This window comes from Plectropomus leopardus, chromosome 18 (genome assembly GCF_026936395.1).
Source record: "Plectropomus leopardus strain MGB_pleo_1.0 chromosome 18, ASM2693639v1, whole genome shotgun sequence".
NCBI classification, from domain to species: domain Eukaryota; kingdom Metazoa; phylum Chordata; class Actinopteri; order Perciformes; family Serranidae; genus Plectropomus; species Plectropomus leopardus.
The window spans coordinates 867,109-893,335 of NC_142193.1; the positions used below are offsets into that span (position 1 = coordinate 867,109).

General features: G+C 43.4%; 1 protein-coding gene across 1 annotated transcript in view; it reads right to left on the reverse strand.

The window, feature by feature from the left end:
- Window positions 1-6,516: 6,516 nt before the first annotated feature.
- The window catches only part of LOC121956787 (carbonic anhydrase-related protein 10-like), a 240,440-nt gene continuing 220,729 nt past the window's right edge, over window positions 6,517-26,227 (reverse strand). Inside the window, exons 8-9 of the mRNA XM_042505171.2 lie at window positions 25,152-25,326; window positions 6,517-12,777 (exon numbers count right to left, since the gene is read on the reverse strand). Coding sequence (XP_042361105.1) covers window positions 12,755-12,777; window positions 25,152-25,326 — 198 coding nt within the window. The 3' untranslated portion in view covers window positions 6,517-12,754. The remainder of the gene's footprint in view (window positions 12,778-25,151; window positions 25,327-26,227) is intronic.

Here is a 26,227-nt window from a genome sequence, read left to right on the forward strand (position 1 = left end):
GTCGTGTCCTCAGGCCAAAGAGGAAAAGGACCATCAAGACTGCTGTCAGCGCAAAGTTCAAAAGTCAGCATCTGTGACGGAATAGGGGTGTGTTAGTGCCCATGGCATGGGTAACTTGCATATCTGTGAAGGCACCATTAATGCAGAAAGGTACATACAGGTTATGGAGCAACATATGCTGCCATCCAAGCAATGTCTTTTTTAGGGACGTCTGCTTATTTCAGCAAGACAATGCCAAGCCACATTCTGCACGTGTTACAAACAGTGTGGCTTTGTAATAAAAGAGTGCGGGTACTAGATTGGTCTGCCTGCAGTCCAGACCTGTCTCCCATTGAAAATGTGTGGCATATTATGAAGCGCAAAATATGACAACGGAGACGCTGGACTGTTGATCAACTGAAGTCATACATCAAGCAAGAATGGGAAAGAATTCCACCAACAAAGCTTCAACACTTAGTGTCCTCAGTTCCCAAACGCTTATTGAGGGTTGTTAAAAGGAAAGGTGATGTAACACAGTGGTAAACATGGCTGTTGCAGGCATTAAATTCAAAATGAGTGCATATATGCAAAAAAACAATAAAGTTTATCAGTTTTAACATTAAATATCTTGTCTTTGTAGTGTGTTCAATTGAATATAGGTTGAAAATGATTAGCAAATCATTGTGTTCTGTTTTTATTTATGTTTTACACAATGTTCCAACTTCACTGAAATTGGGGTTTGTAGCAAGGGTTTGAGGAGCTACTGGCTGCTGCATCTACAAGTGCTGCTGTCGTCATAGCATAATAATAATAATGATAATAATAATAATAATAATAATAATAATAATAATAATAATAATAATTGAACAAAGCAAATTCACCGTGCACCAGTGAACAACAACACATCCCATCAGGAAATGTTTCTCAATGGTTAAAGAATAATAATCCCTAAAAATAAGAAAAGAAACCTCATATAACAAGTTTGTTTCGACCTCACTCCCTCTTAACTTTAGCTGTTAGTTTACATTTCTCACTTCTGTCTCTCTTCATTTGCGATGAAATCAGTGATTTTATTCACCAAAGGGCTCCAGGGCAATCACTGCTTCAACATGCTGAATCAGCCAAAAAAAATGCAGACAAGTGATTACGAGGGCCAACCAGTATGGGAACCACCATGGTGACGAGGACCACGCCTGCACTGTCGGCCCAAGGTGAACTGACGACCAACTGCTGGCTTGGTGTGTCACAGCCTTAACAGTGCTGCTAATGTGGCTGTCAAGCATTGTCTTCTCTTGTTAAGCCAGTTTCAGACTTTGTTGTGTTATCTAATGGTAAATTAAAAATAATCAACCATTAGAAACCACACACGCCTTAAGAACATGATGTCTGTCATAACAGATGGACCAACACATTCTTCAATATCTTTAACACGATAATTACTGTACATGTGGACCTTACCTCACATGTAGATCTTACTTCACATTTAAACCTTACCTCACATGTAGACCTTACCTTACATGTAAACCTTTCCTCACATTTAAAACTTTACCTTGCATGTAGACATTACCTTACATGTAAACCTTGCCTCACATGTAGAACTTACCTCGTGTTTAAACCTTACCTCACATGTAGACCTTACCTCACATTTAAACCTTACCTCAAATGTATACTTTACCTCACACCTAGACCTTACCTCACATTTAAACATTAGCTCAAATGTAGACCTTGCCTAACATGTAGACCTCAGTATGCGAGGCTCCACAGCACTGTGTCTGACACCATCACCACCAGCACAGGAGCATCACAGGACAGGTGAGGTGGTGTCCTTATACTATAAACACTTGGGTGTTCTTATTGACAACAAGCTGGACTTGCTGGTGTTGTTTTTGTTGTTGTTGCAGTGGAGCTATGTGCTTCTGTTCAATGCCTCTGCCTGGTAATCTAATGTTCTGTCTGTGTTTTTGTTAATATGCTGTGTGTGTTTTATGTCTATGGTGGCAGACCAATTTTAAGAAAGTGAAGCCTATCCTATTCTATCTTATCCTATTCTATCCTATTAAGTTGCAATATAAAAAAATCGTGTATTTATGTATTTATTTATTATCATTATTACCAAATAAAACAGTAAATAAATAGTGGAATAGTGGATAGATTTTTCCCAGTTTTGTTAATTCACATGCCATCTCAGAACCACAGCAAATCTGATATACTTGTTTCGTCATCTTGGGATCCGGCCGTGACATGGAGTGAAATAACTTCAGCCAAACATGTTAGCTGAGCTTGGATGTATTATTTACCCTACTGGCAGTGTGAACCAGAACAACCTGACAACCCATATACATTTTCAGTAGCAGAGCATAGCGAACATCTCTGGCCTGAGACATGTCCCACTTTCATTGTTTTACAGTCCTGCCCCTCAGCACATGGACATAAACAACACAGAGAGTTAATAACATTACTTCATATAACTCTGTTCTATCATATCATGCAATCAAAATGATTCCAATTATATACTGAGGTATAGAGAGTAAAGACTGTGTTCTGTAACAGCTTTGAGTGTGACTCACACCGTTCAGTGTGAGTGCTGTAGCGATCAGTTACATAATGTGGGTTTTCCTTTGGGTTTACATCGGCAGTCTCCCAGGGCAGCTTACCTGTTGTAATGGGACATGCTTATGTAACCTTGACAAAACATGCCGCTGCCTTTATATATAGCAGCAGTTGTGGCCTCAAGCTCTGAGGGCCAGACTTGCAAAACAAAAACTTTGTACTTTTTCTTTCCATGTGAAATTTTCATATGCCACAGGCTCTTAAAACAATCTAACTTCTTACTCCTACCTACCTTCCTACTGTCTTTCAGTCACATAGTTTTATTTTATAAAGTTTTTATCAAAAGTGTTTCGCACAGTTGATCCTACTTTTTAGATTATTAAGTAATCATACAATGGATACAATCATTTAGATTATATTTCTGATTCCTAATGGCCATCTGATAAGGCAACTGTTAGGGTGGATTAATAGTGGTGCATCAGCTCTACACAGACCCTACACCATTTTGCGCATTTATACTTGTGGTTTTGTGTGGGTTTCTGTGGGATGCTGTACAGTTTGATTGATTCAAAACACACCTAAAACACATATTAAACATGACTTAATAGTTAGTCCCCAAAATACAACATGTCAAGTCAAGTCAATTTTATTTATAGAGCCCATTATCACAAAACAAGGTTTGCCTTAGAGGGCTTTACAGTGTACGACATCCCTCTGCTCTTAGACCCAAACATCACCCAAGGAAAAACTCCTGAAAAAGAACCCCTGTAACGAGGGAAAAAAAGGAAGAAACCTCAGGATGAGCAGCAGAGGATGATGAGGGATCCCTCTTCCAGGATGGACAGACGTGCAATAGAGGGGGGAGCACAGCAATAGTGGAAACAGACATGTCATATTACAATAACGATAAGTGTGAAATTATCAAATGCACTCTATGATGATATTGTGGGTGTTGATAAGAGTCTCATGCATATATTGATTGGGAGGTGTCCAAAGGCAAGATCATGGCATCGGCGCAACCAGGACCAAGACCATGTTCAGGGCGAGTGGGGGGTACAGTATCAGTACAGCCACAGCTCGAGCACAACCAAGGGCAGGGTCACAGCGCCAGCACAGATATCACCATGATCAGGCACAGCCAGGGCTGCGGCCAGGATCTAGGAAAACTAGGAAACAAGGGAGCAGGAATGCTCCGGAGAGGCAACGGGATTAGCGTCGTGCAGTTCAACAGACCCAAGGTGGTGAGCAGTAAAAAGGATAAGCACTCAATGAGGATCCTAGAGTCACTGATCAGCAATTACGACTTAAATATGAAAGCCAGAGCAGGAATAGAAAAGAAAGAAAGAGAGAGCAAGCAGAGCCAGAGTGGTAGGTCTGATTGGACTCAAAACCACCCCCGCCGAATTGGTCCGAAAGCTCTGCCACCCGCCCCTCCTCCCCGTCACACGGACGGGGATTTCAAATGAGCACAAGAAACTTGTGCTCCAGGAATATACACACTAAAGAAAGGGTCACTAATCAGCTATTATGGCTTAAATATAAGGGTCAGAGAGCAGTGTTAGTCCCACTGCACTCTGAACCCTATAGAAAGTCCCCCGGCAAGTTACACCTATGTCAGCCTAACTATGGGCTGGTCCGGGCAACCTGAGCCAGCCCTAATTATAAACCTTATCAAAGAGGAAGGTCTTAAGTCTACCCTTAAAGGTGGAAACAGTGTCTGCCTCCCTAACCAAAACTGGAAGATGGTTCCATAAGAGAGGAGCATGGTAGCTGAAGGCTCTGGTTTTTATCCTGCATTTGGAAACTTTGGGAACCACAAGTAATCCTGCTAACATTATTAGCATAGGTCTTTGGCATTTCAGAAATTAGCCTCATGGCTGGTGGACTGTCTTCTACTCACATGTAGGGTACAAGTCTATGCAAGTACAGTATCGATTCAGTGCAGATGTATAAATTCTGCTTTACTTTAAGTAACTTGTAGGACTTTGTATAGACTTCATCTGCATTAATATGTAGTCAGTCAGTGCAGCTTGTTCTCATTCCCAACTACTTAAATAGTGCATCTGACAGTGTGTTTGGTGTAAGTGTGAGATGACAAAAAGCAGGGGGAGGGGTGGAGGGAGCCAACAAACCCTGGACTTTCATGCGGAAGTCCGGTGTTCGCACCATGTCCTTTTGCTGACGTCAAAGTACTGACATCCTGGAATGTAAACCGCAGATGCAGAAGGATGCCTAAATTGTAATATGTAGACATGCAAGTCCACTGCAAAGCAGCAACATGTGACAACATGGGATGAGAACATGCTGGTCAGTGGATCTTAGACATGCAAAAGTGGAGGTGCTGGGACGACTGCAGAAAAAAACAGTTTTGAATCGGAATTGTATCGGAATAGAATAATTAGGGGTCCAAGCACCGACTGTCGTTGCTGTAGCCCAACTGTTTTGATTTTCATTATTCCTCTTTCTTATTTTGCCTCTTTAAAAGTATTTGTGCAGAAAAAAATGTATGACCAAAAGTCAGCAATATTGGCAGGTGGGTTGCAAATTCCAGAAACTACTCAGGCGAAAAAAAAAGACAATCATTGACCTCAATATTGACAATAAATTTAACGTTTTTGCAATTATCTTCTAAATGGCTTGGCTTTGATTAAAAAGACTTTCACTACTTTTATATCTCAGCTAATCTGTATCTTTGTTCATAGACTTTTTCTTTAAAAATACAAAATATTCTTATTTTTGAGAACTCATCAGAAACTGTTGGGCAAATTGTTTCCAAACTTTGGTTCTGGCAGAGTCATCTATGGACATCACTGCTCTAAAGTTTACACGGACATTTCTGTGCATCAGTTTATTTTGAAGTTATACATTTTTAAACTGATACTCATAAATCAAAAAAGGCTTTTGCAATTGCAACTAAACTTGGAACACATATTTTGATGCTTTGTCTGATCTTGGCTGAGCAGTCCTGAGATGCTTCTGCATCTTGTTACATGACAGCTACTTATGAGACTTTACAACATGCTTACATCCCACAACACAAGTGTATCTATTTCTAAACCCATCAAGTTTGTGGCCTAAACCCAACTGTGCAGCTGGTTTGTTTCTCTGTCCACTTCTCTGCATGTTGCTCAGCCCCTAGGCACACGTGTGCACACGCACACGCACACACACACACACACACACACACACACACGCACACACACACACACACACACACACACACACACACACACACACACACACACACAGCAGACAGCAAAGCAGAAAGGCCGCAGCCAGTGGCAGCAGTGAATCGGGTTAAGTGAAGGTAACATTTGTGTTCAAGAACTTGAGTTGCTGTCAGCTTGTGTAAAAGTATAAAGGAGATCTTTCTGCCTGCCTTGTCTGCAGTTGTTTTTCACACAACACCCTTGTTTCACCTCCTCCTCTCTATCTACAAGCCGTGACGTGACTTGTAGGCAGTGAATCGCAGCAGCAGCGGAGGAGGACAGGAGGGCAGACTGATGTCTATGTTCTGTACTGTTTCTTAACTCCTAACTAAGTTCTATGATGTCAGGAAAATGTATTAATTCATTTAACTGACATTTTCAATAAGTTTCCAGTGAGATACTGATGTGTTTATTGTTATTTTGCTGCTGTAAACCTTTCTGTTGCTGCTCTAGAAATATTTAATTCTATTCAAAATATAAATCCAGCTATGAAGTAATTATTAATATATTAGTATTATTCTGTTTATGCTTTTGAGCATTTAAACACCATATGCCGAATATCATCATAACTAGGGTAAGCCTCATGAATGGGTTATTCATGTCCATATAACCGCAGTCCGTGATTCAGAGGTGGGATACTCAAAGTCAAATGACTTGAGCTGATTTAGACTCAAGTTGCAAATGAGAGGTGAGACCATGAAATGTTTTTATATGAAAAATGACTGCTGGGACCCTTTTAAACGCTGCCTGGTATAAATTCACAAATTCCACATTGTTTAAGCATATGACAGCATTTATTTTTATCCAAAAAGTTATGAATTTCCACAGTAATCCAGCTAAATCTAAATTCATATTTACATTACAGCTCAACGTCTACCATGTGTTATATTTCAGGCAACCTTAAAAGAAATGAAATACCATCCATAGTTGGTGGTATAATTTGTGCATTTCTCCGTTGAGCTACATGTGATCACACTCTTCTTCACCTGTGCAGTTCCATCTATTTATTACATTTACATTTTGAAAATCAGACAGCAACACCTAGCTCTGTTCCCTTAGAGAGATAGAACACCACGGCAAACTGAAAAACAAAACAAAACAATCAGACAAGCTAATGTGTCTGTGTTTATCCATGATGTCCGTTCATGATACTATATGTCCCCCCATCCGACAGCTTTACAGTGTCTCTTAAAAATTCCACACACTTACTGGGGACAAGAGGTCTTCATAAGTCCCCTTACTTGCAAGTAAGTAAGACCTGAACAATAGGCCTCATGCTGCAACAATCTCTTAAATTTTTATCTTAGAATTTCTCTTAATTTTCTGATAAGAAATAGGCTCTTTCCCAGGTGTGCTCAATGCTGGATCCCACTTGATCATAATGCCCCCTAAACACTGACAAATGGTTAAGAATGGAGACATGACACCAAACAAAGGCTGTAAGAAGAAGAACATCTGCAGTACTAAAATTGACATAGGTGTTCTGTTAAATAAACTTTGTGTGATTTTCCAGAGTGTCAGTACTGATGTTACATGAAAATCAAAAACCCAGAAACATGAAAGCTTTTTATGCATAAGTACAATATTTCCTTCTGAGGTGTAGTGGAGTAGAAGTAGAAATTAAAAGTACCTTATTTTGTACTTTTGTTGTACAGTACATGAGTAATTGTACTTAGATTCCACACACAGACTGTATATGATGATGGACAATATGACAGTTCCCCCTAAGTGTAACTTTTCAGTCTCTATCGCCCCCTGGTCTCTGTCTGCAGTATGGGTCATAAAGCCTGCCCCTCCATGTCAGTGATGGGACATAGGTCAAACTAAAAACTCAAAGTACAAACCCAACACATTTTTCCCAAAGATGGTTTCTGTCATTGAAGGTAGTTCCCATTACTCTAATGTTTGTTCAAATGATTGTTTTTTATGATAAATTCAGGTTTAATGAGTTTCTCAATTACAAAAGGGGATTTTCTGCCATGATTAACAGCTGTGACAGCGAATCCGTGCACTCGCATTAAATGAGGCTGCTTGCAATGGGTCGGATGTGTGTTTTGGTGGGAACTCTCCCACTGCTGTGTGGGGGACCACTGTGCAGACTCTGGCTCTCAGTGATGTTACCAGGGCAAGATGGCAGTGGCCTCATCCGGGATAATTTAATTTCACTGTAGCATAGCGGGGGTAAGTAGGGACGCATTGTCAATCTTTATACACAGTCTATAATTCCAGCACTGGTCAGCAGGGGGACGCACATAAAATGACAGCAATTAGGAATAATTGACCAAGTAGAGTAATACTTCTTCAGCTCTGAAATTCTATATTCCAGTCATTATAATCACTTTTAAATGTAATCTAAATTTGTATAATGATATTCATGCATGTTTTAAATCTTCCTCAAATATAAAACCAATTTTTTCTTGTGTCGGAAAACAATTTGTAGAGTGTTAAAATGAGATTTTTCTTCTTATGGTCAGAGCACTCTCAACCACAACTAAAATGTTCTGAAGAGCAAAAATAAGAGAACGTTGGCGAATCCCAGAAATCAGTAAGTACTAATAAATTAAAACCAAATTATGGATATGAACAAAAGTAAGAGAACATCTGTTCATATGTTCATATGGCCCAGTGTGTCCCATACATGAATGGATGAAGTGGAGTCCATCAGCTCTGATCACATGGGGCTAAGACCTGTGTACCTGTTCCAACGGCTGCTACCTGATATCTGTGAGTCAAAGGAACCCTGTGATCATTGGCTGTAGAGCAGTTTCTTGGGTGGATCTTGTCTTGCGCAAGCACATGAAGAACATGTATGAGCATGTTTAAACAGATGACGCACTTCACATTCCAGCTAATGGTTTCATACTGTTTCACTGATCTTTAGCTGGCAGATTTGAAAAAAAAAACAAACAAACCAAAAACCCCCAGGTTTGCAATGTTTTAGATCTCAAGCATACGCACAGCGTTTGATGAGAAACACTCAATATGAACAAGAAAACTCCACAGGACCTCTTTAATATTTCACAAGGAGGTTAAAAAGAGGATTAGTCATGCCGTCATATTGCGTCATATCAACACATGCGCAGTGAAATCTGCTCTGCACTTCCTTAAAGGTTCAATAGCAGGTGCACTGTCACAGGTCCTTGGGATGGTTGATTCATTTCACTGATCTGTCTGCAGTTGGCCTTGGGTTGGAATATATGTAGAAACATGGTGAGAATTACAATTCTGCAAATATCAAAAAGATCCTCAATAAAAACCCATAAACAAATGCTTTTTGTATTAAAGTGTTCAGTTGCCATCCATTTGAGTGCATTCAAACAGTTCTGTCAGGCCAAATGCACCCAAAGAGGCTAAAAATAGTGCCCCTGAAGAGCACATAAGGGCATACTGAGCCATTATTTCTGGCGCTGTCTGCTGTAACCCTCCGATATTACACTGCGCATGTCTCATACCCCACAACTCCCATGGGCTCAAAAAGTGCCCCAGCCTCTTTGGAAAAGCCTTGATATTTCAGAGACACTGAGTTTGTATTTTTTAAATGATTAATTGATTTGTGCACAGAAGAACGAATGCATCACTAATCATAGTAATATGATAATGTGTTTTCCTCTTAACACCAGCAGTTTAATTCATCAACATAACTTAAAATGGCTGAAAACTTATTTTGAAATTAGACTTTTATGTATGCCTTCACACTGCGAGAGACTCCACAACTGTTAATGGAAGTTGTTAATGGAAGCCGGTGACATGATGCGACAAACTGATGCCCAACACTTGTCGCTGTGGACAGGCGTGACGTGCTACAAATGAAAGTTGAGCTGACCTCAACTTTTTTTAGCGCTCAAATGACCCAGTTTGTTTTTAGCTGTGATACTGTTTTAGCTTAGTTAGCTAACATTAAGCCAGGTTTTTGTGCATTGCAATAAACAGGGATGCAGTGTGGCGGTGAATTGGAATGTTACCAAGGGGCTCAGACATTGATCATAAGCACAGATATATTATGACCAAATACAAATTTTAGATGCCATTGAGGTGCTTTGTGGCAAGTAGCAGACACACACACTGTGACGACATAACTAGAAAAAAAACTTCAACAGTGGCCGATATCAGCTGGGCATGTTGTTGCTGTGTTGCTCGTAGTATGAACACAGCTTTATACTGTAGCACTTTGTTAATGCTGGCTAACATGAACATGAGTTTCACCTTGCTTCACTCTGGTTAAATCTGACTCTTGCGCTGTGTTTGAAACTGTCCCCTATCATGGATATAGTGCACTATATAGGCTAGTGTGGTCGCCATTTTGTAGTGGTGTTCAAATTCTCAGTGGTTAATTTAATCCACTATATATTGCACTATAAAATACCCACAATGCACAGCAAATCTGAGCGTACATACGATGTACCCTACATTTAACTCCCTTATACTGTAATGCAATGTGGCCATGTATTTCTGGGGGGAAAAAATGTAGTGTCCGAAATCTCATTCGTTATTCCCTATATAGTGCACTATTTAATACACAATATAGTGAATAGTGAGTGAGTGAATGAAGGGATGGTTTCGAACACAGCTTTTATGTCTAAGTCCCATCCCCCTTTGTTACTGTTGCTATGACTGTCAAGCATTCTGTTCACATGTGTCACACACAGAGTGTCTGATCTTGTCCTGAACAGGTTTTTTTCTAACTTAATGGCATATAATAATGTAATTGACTGCTTCCATGCACCTTGGCCTTGGGATTTACTTTTGTAGGTAGAAAGGTAAGCTGGTCAGGCATGCTACCACCAATTACAGTTTACGCTACAGCTAAAAGACCCACTGTCATCCATTCCTTCCACTTATCTGTGCTCTTGTGTTTTTGGTTTTGTCTGGGTGAAAAAATAATCCAAACTTTGAGACACTAAGTATATCTTCTTACAGCTCGATGTCAGCATGTGTACAGATTCAAAGCTTGACAGGTCTGTTGTCCCTGGATCTGGTTGTAAAGCTGTGATTGGACAATTGCTGCTCTGGGACCTGATGCCAGCCAGCAAGTTTCCACTCCAAACATATCAAATGGTGCCACTCTGTCAGTGCTTTTGGGTATGAGGGTGATGCGGCTGGACAGCATCAGATGACACAGCTTGGACAGAACTGGGGGCGTTGGAAGGCACCAGGCGCATTCACATGCAGTGCGCACAGGTGGTCAGAACTGGTCACATGTGCATGACATATTGAAGGAGGGGAGGTGGATGGGTCCCACAAACAACTGACCTTCACGTGGAATTCTGGAGATCTCTTCCCTCGTGAATGAGTGTTTTTTTTCTTCTGCACCTTACCATGTGCCTCTTTTGACTAAACAAAACCATCCTTGACTTTGTTGCCTAATCCTAACCATCCTGCCAGTCGTGTTGGTTGCCATGTGCTGTTGTGTGAACATAAGACCATACAGTGTCATCCCACCATGTGCATTTGTTGACATCACCATAATGGCATCCCAGAGTGTAAACAGCTGACACAAAAGAACACCTAAAACGTCATAAGTATAAATGCAGAAGGTCACTGACAGAGCGGCACCATGTGATGAGTTTGGACGATAACGTATTGTGCCAACTCAATTCTGTCACCACTTTTTAATTAAATACCTTGTTAATCATGCAAAATGAATGACCTGTTTCTTTACAGTGATATCCATCTGTTCAGGGCTGTGAAATGTCAGAGTTGCAGTTTCTCCCCTTCAGCTCTGTAACCAGGACTTATGATGGTTGGATAGGTTGTGAATGAGTTATGGTCATTTTCGTGGTAAGCAGTGCCCCTTGCAATATTTACTTGTTGATTGTGGTCATGTTTTTTGATTAATCGTTTTCATTTATAGTAAAAATGTTTGTATTCATCCAAAGATGCTGTATATCACATCAAGATGTTAATTAACTCAAAACTCATGAAGTTCTATTCATTTAACTGTTTCTAAAACAATAAAAATGTTGGGAAATCTAGTAGGCGGCCCTTGGAAGTCCAAGAGACATTTTTGTAGAGCTAATTGAGCTGAACTTGTGTGTCAGTTTTCAAAACAATTGGGTGTATGGTGTGAGGGGCGAAGCCCTTCCAATATTGGCCTTCATTACAGTGCCACTATTTGGCTGATTGTGAACAGTTTGGGTAAGGATGTTCAGAACACTGTTCCAGATATTTCCATTGAGTTTTTTTTGAATAATCTTGGATAATGATCTATGATTATGTGTGGCCATGCCCACCTCCGCCAATAATATGGCACATCAGATTTTGCATGCATACCAATTTTGGTGAAATTTTGCTATTTTTAGGCTATTAGGCTATTTTTTCTGCCCCCTGGCAGGCTCAAAGTGCTTTGGTTGTCTTCTGTCTTCCTTAAAGTCCCATTCTAAATATATCTACCAAAATTTATGATACTATGTAACATGAAATTCACACATTTCACGTTCTTTGGAAGCATACCTTCTCGTAACTATTTGATATTAGAACCAGCATATTTTTATATCTCCCATCAAACCACAGCTGAGTGTTTGTTTCCAGGGGTTCAGACCATCAGTGGAAATGGAATAATTCCTACAGTCAATGGATAATCACCTTCATTTTTTCCTTGTGTAGGCAGGATATGAATATAGATGAGCATACTGTAGAAAAGCAGCCAAATAAAATGATGACAGTCTTTACATCTCCAATCTTTGTTGGTTAACATGCCAAATAAAAACACAGTAAAGAGTAGACGTCAGAGTCCTGAGGTCTCCTCCAGTGTAGTCTGTCCCCTCACTGTGCTGGCCCATGAGGTGTGTCAACATTGTACATGTGTGGCAGGCCATCCAAGAACAATGTTTGTAGTTTGGTCAGTTGAGCTCAGCTGAGATCACTTTGTTTCAGCTGTCTTTAGTAAAGTGCAGCACTTTTGCTTCTCAGTCAGTTTCTGACAAACAGCACGCTCAGCTCACTGTAGCAGTGAGAAATAAACTTGATGAATTCTGCCTCTCCTCTGGTGGCGCTGCAGCCCGACATCTTTTCATCTTCTACTTCAGGAGCCACTGATTCACTGAGGGAGAGAAGAGAAGAGAAGAGAAGAGAAGAGAAGAGAAGAGAAGAGAAGAGAAGAGAAGAGAAGAGAAGAAGTAGGAGATAATTAGTACCGAAGGATAAGCAGTGTGGAATAAAATAGAACAAAGGGGTGCCTCAGGTTTCACAAGTTGTGCAGAGAAAGACAAAGTGAAAAACAGAATGTGTGCATGAGAAAGGAGAATAAAAGACAAAGGTAACTGAAAAAAAGGCGTGTTCCAGTTCCAAACCATGGAGTATGGAGTACGGAGTATGAAGTGCACTCAGGGTAAAGTAATGAAATTATGTTCACTCAAACCAGTCAGTGACTGAATGCAGTACACTCCCCCGTTTTACTAGCGTTTACTTTGAAAAAATTAATGTTCAAAGCAGGCCTGGTTGCCCGAATACTTCTCTCTCTGAACTGTGGCCATGATTTGTTGCATTGTGCTATACTTTGCACATTTACACACATTTGTAATACAATTTTCAGATGTCTTTTATGTCATTGAAGGCAAAATTATAACATTCAAATCACTGTTTTGCTTGACAGTGAAACGGGGTGTGTATGAACCCAGAAGCAGTACGCCAACACTCAAAGTCAGTTGGTAATAAGCTTTATTATCGCCAACACAAATAAAGATCAGCTCACAAATGTTCAGTCCGTTCTTCGGGAGAATTACCCAATTAATGTCTCTGGTAATCCAACGAGGTGAAGACACGAAGCTGGAACTCACTGTGGCTGGAGAGTAGGGAAACCCCAGATCGAAGAACCGACAACACGCGGTGGAAACGCTGCCGGGGAAAACGCTGGGTCGTGGTCGGGACAGGCAGGAGATCCGATGGTGAAACAGTCCGAGGATGCAACGTACTCACGAGGAGCAGGCTGAAGGATCGCCGTGGTCGAAGCGGGAGGTCTTTGCCAGTGAAGCCGCCAGAGATGCGGAACGCCGGGCGAAGCACGTGGTCAGGGACAGAAGGCAGGTAGGTACACCGGGTGGCAGGCACGGAGGGTTGGTCGGGAACAGGCTGAGTCGGCAACAGGAAATCTGGCAAAGGAACGCTGGAAAGTCATGCATGGCAGAGGAACAATCTGGCAAAGAGTGAGTGAACTGGAGAGTCTTAAATACTGCACTGATTGGAGATGAGCTGCAGCTGAGGGGAGAGCAGGCTGCAGCAGTGGGCGTGGCTAGCAGGTAGAGCAGAGCAGAGTGAGGTGAGTGGAAAAGTACTGGCAGTGAAGGAGAGGAGGAGAATGCAGGAATCATGACAGAACCCCCCAAGGGACGGCCCACCACGCCCCAAACCCAAAGTCACAGAAGCCGGGCTGAGACCCTGCCGCGCGCCTGGACCGAAGGAGGCGACGGACTGCGGTAAGCCGGGTGCCTGGCCAATGATCCTAGGTGGAGGAGGCGGCTGAGCGGCAGGCTGCAGAGGACTCTCCCGGACCGGTTTGATCCTGAGACGTGGAACGGGATGAATTCTCATGGCACGGGTAGCGCCAGACGGACAGCCACTGGGTTGATGACCTTTTCAATAGGAACGGACCGATGAACTTAGGAGCCAGCTTGCGGGAGTCCACCCTCAGCGGAAGGTCCTTGGTGGCCAACCAAACCCACCTGGTAGGGGGGAGCCTGGGATCGGCGTCGATTAGCCGCCAAGGAGTAGCGCACCGCCTGCCCGCAACAACGTGGTCCGGCTCGGTTCCAGGTCTGGCGGCAACGATTTAATAAAGTCCTCCACCGAGGGGTAGGCTGCCTCTCTCTTGGGCAGGAAACAGAGGAGGCTGGTACCCATACGCACATCAGGAAGGGCGAGAGCCCTGTGGCAGAGTTTGAAGGGTGTTGTGGGCAATTCCACCCACAAGAGCTGCGATGGCGACCAGGAGGCGGGTGAGACGAGGCCATGCAGCGCGAGCCGCCTTATCTTCCTGGCTCATCCGGCCAGTCTGTCCGTTGGATTGGGGTGGTACCCGGAGGACAGGCTGGCGGATGCCCCCAAAAGACGGCAGAACTCCTTCCAGAATGCTGAGGCGAACTGGGGCCCTCGATCGAGACCACATCAGAAGGATGCCGTGCAGTGGATGACATGCTGGAGGAGCAATCCCGCTTGTCTCCTTGGCAGAGAGGGAGCTTGGGTAAGGGCACCAGGTGCTTATTTGCTGAATCGATCTACCACTGTCAGGATCGTGGTGTTACCTCCTGACAGTGGCAGACCGTGACGAAGTCCAGGGCGAAGGGGACCATGGGCGATGAGGAACGGGAAGCGGTGCAGATGACCAGCAGGAGACTGGCGAGAGGTCTTACATTGTGTACAGACCGGACAAGAGTTCACAAAGTCTCTGGTGTCGGGATCACCGGGGCCACCAGAACTCCTGCTGCAGGACCTCTCTGGCTCGGGTTGATACCAGGATGACAGGTGAGGCGAGATGAATGGGCCCACTGAAGCACCTCCCACCTGAACCCTCTGGGACTAACAACCGGTTCTGGGGCAGGAACAGGACCTGCTGTTGTTCCAAGGCCGACAGGATATGCCTCAATGTCCCATGAGGGATCCCAGGAGTTGGGAGGCAGGAAGGATGCTGTCAGGGAGAGGACTCTCCTCCTCCTTCAGGAACTGGCGGGAAAGGGCGCCAGGCTTGACGCTACGGGAGCCCGGGCGGCAAAGGAGAGGGTGAAGGTGAAGGGCGAAGAACAGGGCCCAACGGGCCTGGCGAGAATTGAGTCTCTTGGCCGTGCGAATGTATTCCAGGTTCTATGATCGGTCCAAACGAGAAATGGAACCCTGGCACCCTCCAACCAGTGTCGCCACTCCTCCAGCGCCAACCACCGCCAGGAGTTCACGGTTGCCGACAAACAGTTAGCCCGCTGGGGTCAGTCGCCGTGGAGAAGAAAGCTTATGGGTGCACCTTCCCATCCTCACCAGAGCTGCTAGAGGATTGCTCCACTCCCACATCCGAGGCGCCGACCTCCACCACGAACTGCCCATCTGGATCGGGATGAGGAGAGAATGGGAGCAGAGCTGAAGCGCCTTTTGAGGTGTTCAAGGCTTTGTCAGCTTCAGAGGACCAGCGGAACCGGACCTTGGAGGAGGTGTAAGGGCTGTGAGAGGTGCCGCCATCGCGGCTGTAACCATGGATGAATCTCCCAGAAATTCGAACCCAAGGAACTGTTGCAGCTGCTTACGGGAATCAGGTACTGGCCATGATGTAACGGCGAGACCTTTATGGCGGGATCCATCTCAAACTGTTGTGACCGGCGATGTATCCCAGGAAGGAGACTGAGGATGCGTGGAAGTCACACTTCTCCGCCTTTTACATACAGGGAGTTCTTGAGGAGGAGCCTGTAACACAGTCTGAACATGATGGACGTGTTCCTGTCTGGACCGGGAGAAATCAGGATGTCGCCCAGATAGACAAACACGAATTTGTTTAGATGGTCTCAGAACGTCATTAATCAGGGCCTGAAGACTGCAGGAGCATTGGTGAGTCCAAAAAGGCATCACCAGATACTCGAGTGTCCAGTAGGTGTTGAAGGTCGCTTTCCATTCATCCCCTCACGGATGCGCACTCAAGTGGTAGGCGCATGAGATCGAAGCTTCAGGAAATGGTCACCCTGTAGTAGCTCAATGCAGATGCTATGAGAGGGAGGTAACCCATTCTTAACAGTACTCTGCTCAACCCCCTATAATCAATACAGAAAGGATCCATCCTTCTTCCCCACAAAGAAGAACCCAGCCCCAGCAGGAGATGAGGACGGGCCGGATAAGACCACTGGCCAGGGGAGTCTCTGATGTATAAGTCATGGCCTCTCTCTGGTGCGGAGAGGGAGTAGAGTCGACCCTTGGAGGGGCCGCCCAGGAAGAAGGTCAATGGCACAGTCGGCGAGCGTGAGGCGGAAGGGAGGTGGCCCTGGCCTTGTTGAACACCTCCCCGTAGTCGCGGTACTCACCGGGAACCCTGAGAGGTCTAAAGTGATGCATGAGCGGTGACCCCTTTAGACGTAATCTCGCCACTGTAGACAGGTTCTGTTGGCAAGATCGACTCCATGCCACGATCGAACCGTGGACCAGTCAATCGTGGGATTGTGTCGACGCAGCCAGGGGGTATCCGAGGATCAAAGGAGTTCTGGGGACCTCAGGACGGAATTGGATGGTCTCAAGATGGGTGCCGGACAGGAGCATGGAGACGGGAGTAGTCTGATGGGTCACGGTTCCCAGAAGATGACCATCCAGGGCGTTAGCCGGAACAGGACGCGACAGGGAGACCAGGGTTACTCCCAGCTGACGCCAGATCCTCGCCGATCAGGTTCACATCGGCACCAGAGTCAATAAACGTGGCCAGGGTGTGAGTCTTTTCACCCAACTGTTGCACGTGTAACAAGGGGCTTAAGACTGGAAGCAGAGTTCTGGGATCGGCTCAGCAGTATGCCCTTCTACTGCTGAGCCCCCTTTACTGGACAGCCGGAACGAAATGTCCAGCCTGTCCACAGTACAGGCAGAGTCTCCCCGACGCCGCTTCTCACGCTCCTCAGCAGTTAATCTGGTGCGGGCTAACCTGCATAGGCCCGGCCCCTCCCAGACTCGAGTCCGCTTGGAGCGTAGCCGGGTGGTGATGCCCGCTGGTGACCTGGGAACCGTGGGACCCTCCTCCAGACGCTGCTCCTTCCTCCCCGCCTGAATCCGCCTGTCCAATCTTAGGTCAATTCGATGAGACCATCGAGGGAATGAGGGAGCTCAAAAGAGACCAGTTCGCTTTGATGTGGTGCTAGCCTGCTGAGGAAGGCATCGCACTGGGCGGCTGAGTTCCAGCTACCTGCCGGACCTGAGTCCTGAATCAATGGCGGTCGGCACCGAATCGACTTCCTTGGCGTTGACTCAGTAGGCTCCCGGAGGCGCCAGGACCCAAGGACACGGGACCAAACACTTTCCGTAGTTCATCCACAAGGCTTGAAATGAACCGCAGGCTGGTGTACCTCTCCCATTCCGCTTGTTCCCCATAATCGCTCGCCAGTGAGATGATTGATAGCGAAGGCTACTTTGGCTCCTCGGTGGCGGTAATGTATGTGGCTGAAAAGCTAACAGGATGGAGCAGTTCGTCAAAACGGATTGCAGCCCCTCTGGGTCTCCAGCGTACGTTTCGTGTCCCCACCCGTCTGGGTGCGGAACTGGGAGGTGGCGCCCAGTTGGGAGCCGCTTTGCAGCAGGGTTCAACCAGGAACAGCGTGTTGAGTCAACGAGGTGGCCATCTGTTGAACCTGGTTAGCTAGCAGTGTCAAGGTTTCTCCAACGCCGAGGCGGAATGGCGAGCCTCAGCTGCTAGAGGAGAGCTGAGCCTCGTTGCTGGAGCATTCCTCAACACGGGCTAAGCGAGACTGCAGAGTGCTAGGGTCTGCTGGGTCCATTGTTGGCCAGATTGTACTGAAACGGGGTGTGTATGAACCCAGAAGCAGTACGCCAACACTCAAAGTCAGTTGGTAATAAGCTTTATTATCGCCAACACAAATAAAGATCAGCTCACAAATGTTCAGTCCGTTCTTCGGGAGAATTACCCAATTAATGTCTCTGGTAATCCAACGAGGTGAAGACACTGGGTTGGAAACTCACTGTGGCTGGAGAGAGGAAACCCCAGAAGTTCAAGAACCGGCTAACACGCGTGGAAACGCTGCCGGGAAAACGCTGGGTCGTGGTCGGGACAGGCAGGAGATCCGTAGGCCGAGGAAACAGTCCGAGAGGATGCAACGGTACTGCCGAGGAGCAGGCTGAAGGATCGCTGGTCAGCGGGAGGTCTTTTGCCAGTGAAGCCGCCAGAGATGCGGAACGCCAAGCCGGGCGCACGTGGTCAGGGACAGAAGGCAGGTAGGTACACCGGGTGGCAGGCACGGAGGGTTGGTCGGGAACAGGCTGAGTCGGCAACAGGAAATCTGGCAAAGGAACGCTGGAAAGTCATGCATGGCAGAGGAACAATCTGGCAAAGAGTGAGTGAACTGGAGAGTCTTAAATACTGCACTGATTGGAGATGAGCTGCAGCTGAGGGGAGAGCAGGCTGCAGCAGTGGGCGTGGTTAGCAGGTAGAGCAGAGCAGAGTGAGGTGAGTGGAAAAGTACTGGCAGTGAAGGAGAGGAGGAGAATGCAGGAATCATGACAGACAGACTCCCATTCACAAAAAAGCATTTTTTCTCAGCTTTCTAGAAAAAAAGTGGTCTTTTTGATGAAACTAGCCTCTATTCAACTTCCGATAAATCAAGAATGGAACAAGGTGCAAACAAACGTTTTTTTCCATGACGAAAAGAAAAGTTTCTGCTTTCATTTGAGCTATTCAGTGTTTTCAGAGTCTTTGTACAAAATATTCTGTGGGTCTTGAAAGATGACTCAAAATGGCCAAAAAAGCTGGCACAAGCCACTTTCCATTATATAATAGGGCTGGCACTCAATGAGTTAAAAGACAAAACTTTTTTTAACCAATCAAAGTTAATCATTGAGACCTACTTGGCATGTCAGTGCCCAAAGACCCAGCTGTTAACATAGACCTAAGAGAGAAAACAAGAGTCAAAAAGAAAATGCATTTTCAGCAGAAAACACTTCTGAATGCTGACAGCTAAAATTAATTTAAAAGTATTGCTAAATGCAGAAATAATATGCCTGAAAGATCTGATATCTGGCAGAACTGGAAGCATAAATCTAAGAGAATCTATGAGCTGAAATACTTCCCTAGAAAAGCTGGGGGCTAATCTGGTAAATAAGGTGGACCTTCAAATGAACTGAAAATATTAAAAGAAAATGTGCTTTGTATGCTACTTTTAAAATAATAAAAGTAGTAGTATAAAATGTATAATACACACAGTGTCCTTGAAGAGCATAAAGCCTTTGAAAAGTAGCTGCAAGTATGCAGAAGTAGTAGTCTCTCAAAAAATGTACTTTAGAAGTCTAATGACTTTGTGACCTTTTTAAAGCATAAAAGAGATAACCTATGAACATGGAGCTGTTAAAAAAGATGGAATTAAAGTAGAGTGAGGATTTGAAGATGTGTTTAATCCCTGCAATGACTGAAAATTTTAAAAAGCATTAAATTCAACAACATTATCATCTATGGGCTTTTTTTTTTAGAAATCTCAGGTTTGTCTGGGACCCCTGGTGAACTAATTTTGCCATCTGAGGGTCTTTTAAATTCTGACCTTTTAAAATTTGTCATTATGTCATTATCAGGAGGCTTTTCTTTTGAAAATTCAGCCCTGTCCCGCCCCCAACTTTAACAAGCTCAACTGTCATTTCTGAATGATTTTAATGACCTCTCAGAATTAAAAATACTCCTAGAGGAAGGGGACAGGACATTGATATCTTACTGTCCAATTTGTATCAGCAGTCCATAACTTGGAAGACAATGAATGACACACCTAGCACTGGTCATGTTAGCACTGGGATTTACACCAAGTAGCTGGTACAAAGTCTAACTTTTTGTGATTTTTTTATAGTTAGGTCTGTATATTATTATGACAAACATCCTGAAGGCACGTACAGGATGTGTATTATCAGTGTGACTGTCTTTCTCTTTATAAAATCTTACACTGTTGGCTAAAAGTGGTTTCAGACTACAGTCAGTGCATTTACATGATATTGTAAAAAGTGGAATAGTTGTGTTATTCCTTAGTCCATGTTAGTCTAAAACTGCACTTTTAAAATATACGTAAACATGTTTGTCTGATTGAATCAGACTAAATAGAATTTCTCAAAAATGGAAAAACACACCCAGATAATTCGATTGGAAGTTGAGTTATTCTGTCATGTTATCACCTCAGTCGCTCTTTAACTGGACTCTGTGTTCTGAGCATGCTCCTTGTTGCCACACCAGCCTATCAGTTAGGGACTGTTCATTACTTATGAGGAGGGAAGGTGTGCTGCAAAACGGGTCAGGCATTAAAAAAACTAAATTTAACCACTGACGAGGGATTTGTGTTTTTAATTTAGGTAACACCCAAGCCTTCTCCTTCCTTTGATAAATAAAGTACAGTCTCACAACACCAGCCCGGAAGCTAAGTGATGTCCTGCTGTGGATGGGGCTGCAGCAAAACATATTTTAGCCACCTAAAATAGTGGTGTAGCTGCATAGTGGTGAATAGTGGAGCTGCAGTAGAGCAGCAGCTCCACTATTCAGCGGAGTAAAATATTTTTGATATAACCGCTTCAAATCCCTGTTGGTAAGGGCTGTCTTTCAGCATGGTAAAGAGGTGAAAAGATTCTAAATATAACACCTAAACTGATATTGTTTCTTTCAGTTGGCTTGAAACTAATCAATGAAGGCAGAGTTTACTCAGCATTGTTTGATTATATGTTTATGTGACGCAGCAGTTTTCTTCTCCAAAGTTACTGTAAATTAACAGTTGTGATATTCGGTCTATAGCATAGACTGTATAAATATAGAGGTCTATAGCAACTAGCTGAAAGAGGGCATATCTCTACCTGCTGTGGAGGAGGTGGACATACATCTGTCAATAAATTGATTCTCTCCCAGTGCTTGTTTATTGGGACAAGAACAGTAAGCCAATTAAATGGCCTAATCAAGCTAAAACTGCAGCTCGACTAAACTGTGTATGTTAACATTCTGACTGTGTTCTCTGTGCTCTTTGACTGTGAATACAAGAACTCCTGTTGCAGCTTTGTGTTGTGGCAAGTTATTATCAAAGAGAAGCCGAGGACACAGAGTCCGTTCGATGTTGTGGAGAACATGCTGGCCTTGATCATATCGATAACAAAGATATTCGTAAAGCACAGAGCACTGCGAGCATACATAGACTCCCACACTCTCCACGTAACACTTCCACAACTGCGGTGTGTGTATGTGTGTGTGTGGTGCACCAGCTTTCTGTTCACCTATGCACCCCCAGTTATAAATTCACACAAGCAGACAATACACTCCCACACATACGCATCTTTTTATTTCCATATGTGTCTTAGGCTTCGTTCTGAAATCTCCCTCTCTGTTTCATTCTGTTTTCATATTCAGGAGACTCTGCTGACACAGAGCTATGCTCAGTCAACCGTCCTGCCTGCCCGAGGCAGTTTTAATGATCACCTGTACCTATACTTAGAAGTACCTTTCATTGACTTCTCTCAGTTGCTCACAGCTAACCTCAAGTTATTTCAGACTCAGACTTTTCAGCATCACACATAAATATCTGTCCCTGCTGCTGCTGGGGGTCAAAACGCACTAATATATTTCACACAGATGGGATCTGCTGCTATGCTCTTTAACCCATTGAAACCTGGATACAGTTTCCATGCCTTTAAACCTTAAGGTGGTTTAATTTCTCTCAAATTATTAAATGTTGACAAGGAAATTACCTAAAAATTAGTTTTCAAAAAGAAGGGAGGATAATGAGACAATTATCCAAATAAAGGAAAAAAGTCCAGAAAATTATATTTAGAATTATAATAATTTATATCTAAAATTATGTTACATATATATATATACACATATATTAAAATATATAAAATAAATACAGATTTTTCATATTTTTTATTTTTTTGCTTGTTTTGTTGTTTGCTTTTGCTTTTTTGAAGCATCCTTTTTTTCCTTACTTTCAGGTAAATTTAGTGTAACTTTCGTACAAATTGTTTGCTTATTGTCAGGCCATGTCTTGTAAAGTTGCTAGGTCATTTCCTTGTATCCTTTTACTATTTTCGTGCAATTTTGGGACATTTCCTACCAAGTTGGCCATTGTCTTTTTTAGTTTAAGTATTGAGAGAAATCAAATCAATTTGCTTGGGCTTCAAAGGGTTAAGCTCATTTTGAAAAGTACATTTAGAATGATTTCTCCTTGTTCCTGCATTTTCTCTCTGTTTTACATCACTGCAGATTGTATTTTCAACATTACAGTTTACACACAAAACCTTACACAAGAGTGGCCAAATCAATCATTTGTTGCACTGTGTTTATTCAGGAAACACCTGCTCTCAGTATAATTAACTCAAGTCATCACAACCTAAACTCAACAAGAACACCTCTCTCTAGGTGCAAATGCCTCAAAATTGTTAGCACATAAATCAGAACTGTGCAGATCAATAAAAATGGCCCAGAGACATGTCCTAACAATGTCAAGTCAGGTCAGTTTTATTTACAGCCCAATATCACAAATCCCAGTTTTCTGTACAGCCTACAACACCCTCTGTCCTGAGACCGTCACAATGGATATGGAGAACTTCCCCAAAACACCCAATACCTAACAGAAAAAAAGAGGAAGGAATCTCAGGAAGAGCAACTGAGGATGGGTGTATGGAGACAAACCATATGACAAAATGGTACACAGAATGTGAACATATATGCAATGTAGAATTTGCAAGACAACAGAAAGGAAGGAAGACAACAACAATAACGACAAATAATCTTAGATCAACTTTGTACCTCCCTAGTTCACCATGTGCTCATACATGAGAGGACTATAAGAGGAGCTGACAGTCAGTGCAACCCAACCCAAGCTGTTATACAGCTGGTTCCACTGTCTGTACTTTCAGAAGGGAAAACTGTTCATCTGCCTTGTTACTGTGATACATGTGATGTTGTAGAGCATACAGACTGGAATGTCTGCTCTCAGTGCAGGTTTTACTGCAGTAATGGATGACCAAAGGTCAGTCACTGAGAGGGTCCATCTGTTGGAAGAAGGAGGAGACTTGGAGCAGAAGATTGTCCTGGGGAATGTGATGATTTGTCTTGTGTATTAATACCAGTTGTGGAAGAGATATTAGAAGGTAGAAGGTACATTTATTAATCATATTTTAAACAAACTTTAAAGAATGAAATGTCATTTGTCCTTGATCCTTCTACATCTTTGGAGTTGAAGGATTAGTTGATTAAAATCAGCAACTACTATGAAAATTCCATCTGGTTCTTTGGGCATGTTGCTGCTGGTGGCATAATTCAATTCCTGCAGTGCATTTTGCATCAGTCTTGTGTCCTTATGGCTCCCAGCAAGGTCCATCTATCCAGTGCAATTCAATTCTTTATTTACGTTCTAACATGAAATTGTTAAAATACTCCACTACAAATAAAGACCTGCATTCAAAACTTGTATGTAAAAGTATGTAAGTACATAGAACACAGTTTAAAAGAAGCACTCTGGATTTTTCTCCAATTTTTGAGTTTAAGTTTTAAGATTTTTTCATGGACTCAGTAGATACATTTCTCTCAAATTTTGGTTGCAAATCTGTTCAAATCCATGTTAGTGAGCACTTCTCCTTTTCCAAGATAATCCAGCCACCTGACAGGTATGGCAAATCAAGATGCTGTTTAAACTGCATCATTACTACAAAGATGTGTCTTGGGATGGCCACAATAAAAGAACACAAACAGGCCATTTACACAGCAATGTTGCATGAAACATTAAACTGGCCTTTCGGTCACACATCAATGCGTTCTGGGGGCCTGAAAACGCAAACTTTTGAAACCAGGTTCCAGCGTGTAACCTTTTGAAAACACCCCCCACACTACAGATTTCCAAAATAATTCTCTGTTTATAGTTGGGCCATTCTCGTCTAAACATGGCCTCAAATGTGCAGTCTGATCACACAACACAATTTCACAGATGGAGTGTGCCATCAGCTGCTGACTGCAGGAATGTCCACCAGAGCTATTTCCTGTGAACTAAATGTTAGTTTCGCTGCCATCTCTGATAATGTTTATGTTAACTTGCCAGTACATTGGACCGGCCTCATGACCACAGACCACATGTAACCACACCAGTGCAGGACCTCCACATCCAGTGTCTTCATCTCTAAGATGGTCCACCTGAACAGCTAATACAATCATTAGTTTGCAAAGCCAAAGAATTTCTGCACAAACTTTCAGTAACCATCTGAGGGAAGCTTATCTGTGTGCTCATCATTCTCACCATGGTCTTGACCTGACTGCAGTTTTTCCTCATAACTGACTTAAATGGGCAACTGCTTACCATCAATGGCGAATTTAGACAAACATAAAAGTTGTTTTTTTTTCTGTGCAAGGTGTGCAGTCACACTGCTCATGAATGTCACACTAGGCCCAGCAGCCTATCTTGTTTTTCAAAATGTAAATAGGACAGAAACCTTTACAAAGTATGATTGGCATTGACTGTTAAGAGATTTACGAGATTTACGGTCTCCACTGAGGTTTTCCTGGTTGATTAAGGGAGTGGAAGGGGTCCATAAGCCTGAGAGGTATGATAAATATGACTTAAAAATATCCCCAAACTTGGCATAAGCAACTAAAAACTGTACTACTTGGCTGTAAAAGGATGAAAAGTGTAATCTTTCTTGGCATCCATTTCTGGCAGCAGAGAATATTTGATGATTTATTTTATGAATTTATTCAGGAAGAACACTGCGTCTGCCTGCCCCTCTCTACGTTACCTCTGTACTGTGGGCGGAGGGCGCGGTTGTTGGGGCAGTCGCGGCCTTGCTTGTTGAAGTTAATGTTGGTTCGAATGCACCGCTGCAGCAGGGGCTGGGGGGGGCGGGTGTTGTCGCTCATACTCAGGAAGATCTTGTAGGGCTCATTCTGGCTGAGGAGGCGTAGGGAGTGCATCTGTGGAGGAGAGATGGGGTAGTGAAAGAGTATGGGAGGAGGCTGGCATTTATAGAGTTTGTTTGAATTCAGCTTGTGCAGTTTATTTCAACAACACAAATCTTTTTGGTCAAAAAACAACCATTGCTGCCAGGTGTTCAAGTCATTAAGGTGAATTAACCTTTAGTTACTCAAACCACTAAATGCTGGATCCAAGTGGTGTGAGGGATATGTGACAAAAAAGGAAGTCTCAACCTCCCTTTAAAATACAAAATCAATACATTAGTCACAACTTCTCCCATGTGACTTCTCCCATCTACAAAGCTAATATCTGCAGTTATTTCTGTTAGGTATATTCACTGTGAACCACAACTCAACTTTCAATAGCATCACCCCTATCTCTAACAAAATTCTCTATTCTCTAACAAAGCAAGACAGTCAGTACGTTTACACGCACAGTTTAGTGGAGCTACGGGTATGGCTCAACTAGGCCATTTAATTGGACTACCTTCCTTGTCCCACTGAACCCTGTTCCAACTGGGATTTGAACCAGGGACCCTCTCACTGTGAGGCAACCACAAAGCCACCGTGCCGCCCCAGTCAAAACAGTTTATTTACAATAACTTCAGGGTAGAAGACCGCCGTGTCCTGCACATATCATAAAACAGCACTGAGCAAACTCCGCCTTCACTGATTCATTTTAAGCCACCTAAAATCAAAATCAGTTTAAGTGTATGCTATATTTAGAATAGGCCTATTTTCAGCACTTGCTGTCAGACAGCCGTTACAGACATTATATCAAAAACACCAGAAATTTTGAAAAATAGTGGACACTTACACTGATACAAATTTTGTTTTAGGTGGCTAAAATATGTTTTGCTTTAGCCCCGTCCACAGCAGGATATTGCTTAGCTTCCATGCC